Source organism: Carassius gibelio, chromosome B21 (genome assembly GCF_023724105.1).
Source record: "Carassius gibelio isolate Cgi1373 ecotype wild population from Czech Republic chromosome B21, carGib1.2-hapl.c, whole genome shotgun sequence".
Taxonomy (NCBI): domain Eukaryota; kingdom Metazoa; phylum Chordata; class Actinopteri; order Cypriniformes; family Cyprinidae; genus Carassius; species Carassius gibelio.
The window spans coordinates 18,578,451-18,588,179 of record NC_068416.1 but is presented as its reverse complement, the minus strand read 5'-3'; the positions used below and the strand labels follow the sequence as shown (position 1 = coordinate 18,588,179).

At 36.2% G+C, this 9,729-nt stretch overlaps 1 protein-coding gene across 1 annotated transcript; it reads right to left on the bottom strand.

The window, feature by feature from the left end:
• Window positions 1-2,959: 2,959 nt before the first annotated feature.
• gpat3 (glycerol-3-phosphate acyltransferase 3) lies at window positions 2,960-9,603 on the bottom strand. The gene is made up of 13 exons (XM_052588995.1): window positions 9,391-9,603; window positions 7,754-7,951; window positions 7,357-7,423; window positions 6,491-6,785; window positions 5,915-5,989; window positions 5,635-5,724; window positions 5,291-5,384; window positions 5,088-5,203; window positions 4,947-5,002; window positions 4,451-4,536; window positions 4,232-4,360; window positions 3,855-3,934; window positions 2,960-3,542 (listed from the first exon to the last, which is right to left on the bottom strand). The coding sequence occupies exons 2-13, from the start codon at window positions 7,895-7,897 to the stop codon at window positions 3,425-3,427; spliced, it is 1,350 nt and encodes a 449-aa protein (XP_052444955.1). The 5' UTR covers window positions 7,898-7,951; window positions 9,391-9,603; the 3' UTR covers window positions 2,960-3,424.
• Window positions 9,604-9,729: the final 126 nt, after the last annotated feature.

The following is a 9,729-nucleotide window of genomic DNA, read 5'->3' as shown; positions in this document are numbered from 1 at the left end:
ACAACCATTATTTCATTATTCATTTGATGAACTTGCACAGTGTGTTTCACGGAGGTGTGATTATAAGCACTGCTCACCAAGCATGAATGTGTGCCATTCCACATCTTTGTTGCTGTTTCTTAAATGCCTGCGCTGCCGCCTGACTGTAGCTTTTGTCTTCATATAACAAGTCCTGATAAATTGGAAAAGTTGCAGGCATAGATGAGAGCTGACCCGAAAAACAAAAGCAATCACAGTAAAGGGTAAAACGCCTGGAACGGTGAACCGCGACAGCTCTCGCATTCAAGGTGAAATTCTGCCTCTCTCTCCATAAAAAGAGAAGCATGCATACGCACAGAAAGCAACAATTTATGATCTTGTTACTTGAGCTGAATCATTTCAAACCGTCTGGATCCTTTGAAAGCCATAAAAGTTATTTTGCAACACTGACGCAGACTGTAAATCTAAAAAAATGAAACAAAAATAAAAATATAGCTAATTTGACCCCTTCCTTTATGTGCAATTAATTTACATCAAAATCTAAAATCATGCTATTTAGTCTTTTTGCATGTTTCGGCATGCATCTAGTTTTTACTCATTTAAGCCTGGTTTAATCAGTTTAAATTTAAGTAGCATTTAAGTACTATTATATTTTTTTACTGATATTTTGAATCTGATTTTATATTTGCCATTTTAATCTGATTTCAGATTTTTCATTTCAGTATTTTATTTGATTGAAAGCAACTTTTTTATGCCTTTTGTTTTAGTTGAAGTATTAGTTAACTATAATAACCCCCATTTCTATGCCTTAGTTAGCAAACGTATACACCTGAATTAAAAGATTCATCTCAAGCAATGATGCTGTATCAAAATTCCAGCTGATTATAAGAACATAATTATTTTTCAAACTGAATAGTCTCGAATCTCGCCACAGATCAATCAGCCCTCAGACTCAAAGAAGTTCAGACTCTATTTTAGCTCAATCAAAAAGGGGGAAAAAAAATCTATGTGGTCCAATTATAGCCTGTTTCATTAAGGTATGTTAATCAGAATTGCAAATGAGTTGGTCTTATAATTTCTCTTCTTGTATCCTGCCGATATACAGTACAGTGTTGATGAAACATTACGAACATATTGACATCTGGTCTGATCAACAGCATAATTAACTCACCAGAAGAAAGTGTTACCTTGATTTTAAAGTTAATGAAATCCATAAATTAGTATATTCTTTCCTTATATTTATTGCATGAAATGTGTATATTAGATGCTGCTCTTTGCTGCATTTAAACACTTCTGTTCAGTTTGAGTATAAGACATGGCTGGATTCACAGTGTAATTTGTTAAAGCATCACACACATCCTTTGGTTCCAGCTATGGTCCAGGAGAGGACATGTGTAAGGCCACGACAAAAGCCGAGCACACTTCTTTCATTGTATTATTTTTTCTCTCCTCAGACACCCTGCCAGCTCTTTGATTTAGACCGTAGGGTATATGTTTTCAGTAATCCAATTTTTTTTCTTCAGTCAGGTCTTGCTGGAAACATGCAAAGAAGCATCAATTTTGCAATGCAAAGCTCACATAAAATATGACATGTAAAACAACATCATTGAACCCACAATTTAAGGTAATTAGATTGTCTGAGGTAAATGGTTTAATTCAAATGCAAAGAATGAGCAGATGCTTTCCAATCATGTGTAATGCTTTATCCAGGTTGTATTTGAGCATATTCTAAAACACTGAACTCCTCTGTGAGGTGCCGGGCTTCTCGAGAGTCTGCAGAACACTTCTTCCAGTATTCCTCTATTGATTTTCCCCTCAGAGACGTATTGTACCTCAAGATCTCATGCATTAGTGCAGGAGGGCCACTCGAGTCCCAGAAAAGATGGTAGAACAATGTATTTAAAAAACATTCGGCTCTAACTAATGGCAGGTCCCCTGGAGAAGCGAGGTCATTTACCCTTCTGATTAGGTAAACCAGTCAGTTCCAGGCAAACTGTGATTTAAAATGATGTCCAGCTTGAACTACATTCTCCAGGAAAATGATCTAATTTAGTGATTTATTCATATTTACTGAGTGTACTGGCATTACATTTGTATAGATCACATCTGGGTAAAAACAGAAATCGGGAAAATCGAATCAAAATACCGAGACGTGGTCGCCTGTCGCTCGGAGTCTACATCCAAGGCTCTGCCGGGGTCACTTCCATGCTTTTTATGATGTCGCTTTGAAATCTATCCGAATCACATTAAATTGGATATAAAGATGTGCAGACACATACATCACAGTAAATGGTGTGCCAGAGCACTGCTCGTGGAGAATCCCACCTCAACAATCGGGTTATAAAATCGGCTTCAGATCCGATTAATAATTTACAATCCTGTTAGGGGAGAACAAACATTTCTGTTCAAGCAATTTAAGTTGCAGGACTGTTATTAAAGCCCGCTGTTGCCTTTCACGCGGGCTGGAGGATCGTCTGGGGATGAGACGGAGAGAAAGAGAGGAAGCTAAGCCTGCTCCAGCCCTCTGTGCCAGAGAATAACTATGTTCTATTTCACACTCTATGCTTTCTTTATTAAACTTCCATCGCAGCAAGCACATACTGCTCACCGTCTCCTCTTTGAATTTACCGTGACTTCACCCTCACCTTTTCTCCGTGCTGGGAAACTTTCTGTCCACTTCCCGAAGCGAAATCTTTGCGCCTAATAGCCTAACTATAGCTGACGTTTCAGTGGAACTCTAAAGTAAAATGCTGTTGCAATCAAGAGCTCAATGGTGCTTTGTGCATCACCCATCACTAATTGACACCAGGGAGACAGATTTGACTTTTCGCGGAGGGCTGAAAAGATTTAATGTAATTGTTGTGTATTTACATTATACGCTGCTTTTGCCCACGTTGTGTACTTTGAGAACAGGTGCCTTTCTATTATAGGATTGATAAATATCATGTGAAATTAAACGATTGATGCTTGGAGAGATGAATACTTAATTTCAATATTTTATTAGGAAAGGCAATCGCGCTAGTGAGCTGTCTGGTGTGTCTTTCGTTAGGTAACAGTGACCTCTAGTGTCCACACAGGAACAGCCCACTGGACCTGAGAAATAATACAACATGAACATGCACAGAGTGGATATTTTAACATGCAGCTCTATACAGTGTATTGTGAAGGAATCTAGTGTGAACGACTGAGGACAAAGTGAAAGTCTGAGTGTTTCAGCATGTCTTGTATTTGTATATCATCACAATTGTAAGATTTCTGTACATATTTGAAAACTTGAAAACAATATTTTGAAAAGTTCAGAAAAAAAAAACATTTTCCAGTTTAAAAAAAATATGGCTGAATCGTAAGGAGCATCACCGATGGATGCTGAATGACTGTGTCCAGTCGCTGAGCTAGAAGTGTTTCACACTTTAAGATCAAGTTCATAAATAGTGTGAGATTAAATTTATGCGGGACCAACGGAGGCTTCAAAAAAGTCCGAGCCTACGATCATACTGCTGTACATCTTCTGCTGCTCCTCCTTTAATGACTCTTTTACCTTTTCCCTCTTCAGTCCTCCATCCCTGCCAAACAATGATACTTTATTAATATTATAAAAAACATTTATATACTCATATTAGCCAGGCCAATATTTGGTCATGTCGAGATTATATTGGCCATCATACTTGCCATCCACTAGTAAATAGACATTCTATAGGCATTCTACAGACATAAAAAAATAAAATAATAATAATAATAATATGTCTGCATTCTACATTTACAGAGTTGAATATATATATATATATATATATATATATATATATATATATATATATATATATATATATATATATATCGTAATATGTTGTGCAGGGTTGTTTGTATTCTGTTCTTACCAGGACAAATCCACCAGTCCTCCCTGATGTGCTATGGCTGATTTCACTCTGTTAGCAAACTGAACCGCATCCTCTCCATCCTAAAACACGTTCAGATACACAGATGCAATAAAAAGATAGGAAGCATGGCTCTCCCAGTCAAAAGTTTAGACATGTAAAGTCCTCAACAAAACTAAGTTATAATGATGACAGAAATGGAAGTGGGCTCTGCAAGCTCTGGTGCATTCTGGGATGATTTTAAACAGGTTTGATTATGGTACCCATGTTTAAATAAACGAATAAGTTTATGTTCATGTTCCTGCTTAGGCTCCAGCCTCCCTATGACCTTACAAAGGACAAGCAGTTTGGAGAAAGGACAGAGGGATGTTTCTGCTTACCTGTCGAGTCATAGGTGGGAGGTACCACACGTTGCACACGATGGCCCAGCTTGTCATCATCCTGAGGAGGTAGCTCACCATGTTGTACTTGGCACTGTTCCAGAAGGCATCTCCAAACTGAGGGTCATACTGAAAGAGAAAAGTACATTAGGTGCGTCCCTTTTAAAAGGTACCCATAATACTGCTGTAGGAAAACATTGGGTCATTGGTACTCGATACCTTGATTGCTACTGGGTATATAGTTCCACCGATTTCAAAGCTTCCCTTCTTGAACATCATGACCGATGTATTATTAATGCAAGTTCCTACAACAGACACAAAGACGGACCATAGGAAACAGGATAACAAATGACAATGAATATATTTCATATATATAGAAAATAAATATGTATATTATCATTTATATGATTTTTACTATATGGAAGCTTGTTTCCGCAGAAAAAAAAATACATATATATATTTTTCTCAAATTATAAGTTTAAAGCTTGCAATTCTGACTTCTTTTAAAACTTATGATTTTAAATCTTGCATCATTAAATCTTTTTTTTTCTAAATAAAATAAAAAAAGTAATTACGACTTTTCTCATAACTGTAAGTTTAAATTGTAAATTTTTAAAAATTCTATAGTAGAAACAGGCTTCCATATTTATACTTTTTTGTAGGAGACTGATACTGTATATGCACAATTATTGCTTCTTATAACTATAACTTTTACCCTCTGGGAAGATCAGGATTGGCAGCTTATTTTTATCAGCAATATGGTCTTTTAACCTGCGGAAACAGCAAAATTGAGTTTTTATGTCCAAAGCGAGGGCATGTTTTACTCCACAGAACTGATAAACACACACTTTGTCACCTTTTGGCAACCGCATGGCGATCTTTCATCTCGGACCTCTCAAACCACACATGGGGACAGGACCGCACTATTGACCTCTGGATGACCCCCATGAGACCTCCATGAACTTGACCTACCTGAAGACAATGAAATTGCGTTTAAGACACCTGAGACCCTCTAAAGACACACAATGTCACACCGCTGATGTAATCAGCGCGACTCACCATAGCATAACATCCATCATTCGCCAGAATGACGATGTCAATTGGGGAAGTGTGGTTGGCAACACAGATACCTCCTTTTTTAGGCCGATTCTCTCTGTTATGCAGACATATGAGACATATAAGAAACAATGGTCATTTGGCTATATAAGGGAGTGTTAAAAAGAAAGAGGTATGCGTGCATTGGCTGAGAATGACAATGAAACATGATTATTCTCCTTTCCTCATCTCAGTTTTACTAGATATATACAGTATATATACACCCCGTTGCAGAAAACACAGAGAAGCAGAGGAAACCGTAAGATCAAAGTGGGAAGACTGGGATCAAAAAAGAAGCAGTGACTCACTTATTATGATAGTGGATGGTAGCAGACAGGCCTCTGGCACATATTCTGTAGCATGTAATATGAACCAAATCACTGAGCCAGTTCTTCACACTGAAAGAGACACAGACCCTTCCCATTAGGAAACGCTTCTTCAAACTTTAATATGAAATTAAATATCAGCATTCCATCCATATATAACAAACTCTGTTGATTTGGTTTAAAATATTTCTTATTCAATCAGTCCTTAAATGAAATTCAAGAGGGGATGATATAATTAATCATGTTGTGCAATATTAATTACTTGCTGCTAGGAAGCAATCCAACAAGAGTAGTTCCTATCACCAACCAACTCAATCCGATAACAGCCAGCGTGATCCTATGACAGAGCGAAAACTTGATTAAATATATGGGTGAATCACAAAAAAGACATCCAGGTCACAATTATGAGAAATGGGATGGGGAAATGTGCTTTGATGTAATAAAAAAAATAATCTAAATGCTGAAATACTGTTATAATTTATAATAAAGTTTTCTATCTTAATATATTTCAAAATGTAATTTATTCCTGTAATGACAAAGTTGATTTGCAGCATCATTACTCCAGTCTTCAGTGTCACATGACCCTTTAGAAGTTTTAGAAATTATAATATGCTGCTTTAGTGTTCAATCATTTTTTATTATTATTATGCTGAAAATAGTTTCTCTGCTTAATATTTTGTGGAAACTGTGATGCATTATTTTCCGTTTTCGTTTTCTATTCGTTTAAACGAATAACATTTGTAAAAAAAGCAATGTAAAAAATGTCACTGTTGATCAATTTAATGCATCCTGGATAAATGAATGTCATTTGATGAATGAAATATCACTCCCGTCTCACCTCAGAGGCAACAAGATACAGTAACGTATAAAAACTCCCAGGCCCCATATGATGGTGAGCCGCAGACTGATGTAACAAAAGTTGTTGTTGGTTCGCGTGAGGAGGTTCCAAGAAGCCAGCTCCTCTGACGTGAAGCGCTGAGTCACCTGATCCTCAACAATGTTCTCAATGCCTTTCTTACAGAAATAGAAGGCATCACACAGTGTAAAGTCTCCCCCCGCCAGATTTTTAGGATGGGATCGTCGCAGCTCTCCGATCTCCTCCTCCATAGATCCGTCATCTTTCTCAATGATCCCTGAAAGCACATTATGAATTTGAAATGAGACCAGACAGAGAAGAAGAAAACTGCACAATGTCTTTCCATTTTTATTAATTAAATTATTTATTTATGTCTGGATATAATAATGTAAGCATGATTTCATGTGTGTCCTGAGCTCCGGATCCAAGCTAAAAAAATACCTTGTCTGAAGCCGGGTAAAGTTCATAAATAAGATCAACTGAAATGATGAAATCTGCAACTTGCTGCAATACCAGTTACAGTAGACTGACCATGACTGACAGGCATCAGGCCAATAATAAAAACATTTCAAACATTATTTTCTTACTGTATATAAAGAGTTGTGTCAACTAAAACAAAAAGCTTGTGATATCGGTTATCATATAAACTGACTGCATAAATGCTAGAAAGGAATACATTAATAAAACAACAAAGGCAGCAAACTAAAGCAGACCTTTTAATTATTGTCTAATAAGCTGCGTCAATAATTCCAAAGAGGAAACCGTGGCTTCACATGACATTATCTTGAGATCGAACACTTGTGTTTCATGCACATGATGTTTTGCACAGACATCCTCGTTTCACTCACCGTTGGCTGACTGCGATGGCAGCGTTGGCTGTTCCTTCTGTCCTCTTTGGATCCTGAGAGTCGCCCACTGCCACAGATCACAAGTTTATTTTCAGGTAACCTTTAACACAGTGCTTCCTATATTCAGGGATCGCTTAAACTGTAACGGTCTGTGCAAATCAAAGCTCAGTATGTCCTGTTCTAAGAACAAAACTCTTGATGACGAAATGTATTTTAGTTTTATGCCTTTTGACCCTCTTTTGCAAGTTTGTCTTGGCTTTTTCAACTTCTGTCAGGTCTAGGCACAGGAAAAAAAAATTCTACGTTTGCATCGACAATTCATTTATATGTGATCAGATATGGAAAGCAGTTAATAGTCATACATCTTTTAAAATGAGATATGATTTAGTGCCTTTACCTCCAGTATCTTAACCAGGACCTTGATGTAGATATCTGTGAAGCCCAGGGACACACCAAACATGGCAGGTAACATGATAAGCCCCACTATTACGGACAGCCACACCTGGAAGAACACGAATGCAATTTCCCAAGCACCTTCCATCTCTCTGCTCCCCTTCCTGTCAGTCTATGGGACGGGGCTCTGGGCTCGGGCCATCTGCTCAAGCGGGTGAAGGTAAAAGCCAAAACAGAGGTGGTGTGTGTTTAAAATGTCGTAATCAGTGTGTAAGTACTGCCTCTGGGGAAATTTATTTATGTGGTTGGTGGCCTGTTTCTGTATTACTGTACAGCATCTGACCTGTTTATTGCTGAGTTCACCTAAAACAAATAAGGCTGTAATCAATTTTATAACACTAAAATAAAAAATCTCAGGTGAATTGTTGGCTTTATGAATATCTTTGTCATTTGTGACTTTATACCACAAACCACAAGGGTCCATTTTTTTATTGATACTTATACATCATCTGAAAGCTGACTAATTAAGATTTCCATTGGTGTGTGGGAAAGGACAATATTTGGTTGAGATCCAGTTATTTGAAAATCTGGAATCTGATTTTATAATTTCAATATTATATTGAGAAAATTGCCTTTAAAGTTGTCCAAATGAAGTTCTTAGCAATGTTTATTACTAAATATTGTAGAAACATAATTTTCTGTAAAGTTGCTTTGTAACGATTTGTTTAGTGAAAAGCGCTATACAAATAAACTTGAATTGAATTGAATTATTACTAATCAGAAATTAAGTTGTGATATATTTATGGTAGGAACTCTACAAGATATTGAAATGGAACATGATGTTTATTTCATATCCTAATGATTTTTGGCATTAAAGAAAAATCAATAATTTTGACTCACACTGTATATTGTTGGCTATTGCTCCTAATACACCTGTGCTACTAATGACTGGTTTTGTGGTCCATTGTGAGTCATATTTTATTTCATATAATTTTTTTTTATAGTGAGAGCTAATAGATATATAAGTTTATTATTCTGTTGATAGCTGTAACTTAGTTATGCTAACTTTTTCTTTTCTTTTTTTTAACGACGTTTGTACATAGTTGAAGTAAGTTAACTAATTTATAGCAAGCCTATTTTAGTTATTTGTGTCTAATATTTGTAGGAACTATGGCCTTTTTTATTATATTTGTGGCAAGTAGAAGCATAGACTTTGGGTTTTATATTTTATTTATTTTGTATAACATTTGTGGATAGCTGAAGAAATTATTATGGTATGGTTGGATATTATATGATATGATATTTGTGGCTAATAGCTGTAAAGTTAGTAAGTTAACGTTGGTTTATCTCGGCGGAAACTGTAAGGGTCTCCGTAATGCATTAACCTTAACCTCCCTAACTGGAAGACACGTCCTAAAAGCTTATCAGAAATGCATATTATCTAAATACAAGTCTACTAAAAGGTATTAAGAAAACTATAATGGCACCTATAAAATAATTCTCGCAAACTTTTCTTTGTCTCGAGTTGTCCGTCTGCTTTCCGTTATCAGAAACCGCTGTGCCATAAGAGCTTAACACCAGGATCACATGAGCGGGAAAACAACAGCGAGACAGAACAAGGAATACAATTCAATACAACACCTTCACAACTCCTCGATTACATTCATTTCTTCATTCCAGATGTCTGAAGACGATGCTATTATACTGTATTTCCCAAATCCCGAAAAATGTCCGAAGTTTTCGTGCGACTGGTTACAAAGTTCGGAAACATATGGTTAGAAATGATGCACTAGCGCCACCTTGCGTCACGTTAGGAAATGTGTTAACATACTCGTGTTTGTTTACAACCCTAAAACACACGTTACATCTGATATATATATATATATATATATATATATATATATATATATATATATATATATATATATATATATATATATATATATATATATATATATATATATATATATATATATATTA

Bases quoted from the DNA above. Each gene is read 5' to 3' on its own strand.
- gpat3 (XM_052588995.1), bottom strand. From the start codon at position 7,897: ATGGAAGGTGCTTGGGAAATTGCATTCGTGTTCTTCCAGGTGTGGCTG. The intron at 5,385-5,634 runs GTGAGTCACTGC...TCTGCATAACAG, and splicing joins ACCATCCACTATCATAATAA to AGAGAATCGGCCTAAAAAAG. The intron at 3,935-4,231 runs GTAAGCAGAAAC...AACGTGTTTTAG, and splicing joins TCCCACCTATGACTCGACAG to GATGGAGAGGATGCGGTTCA.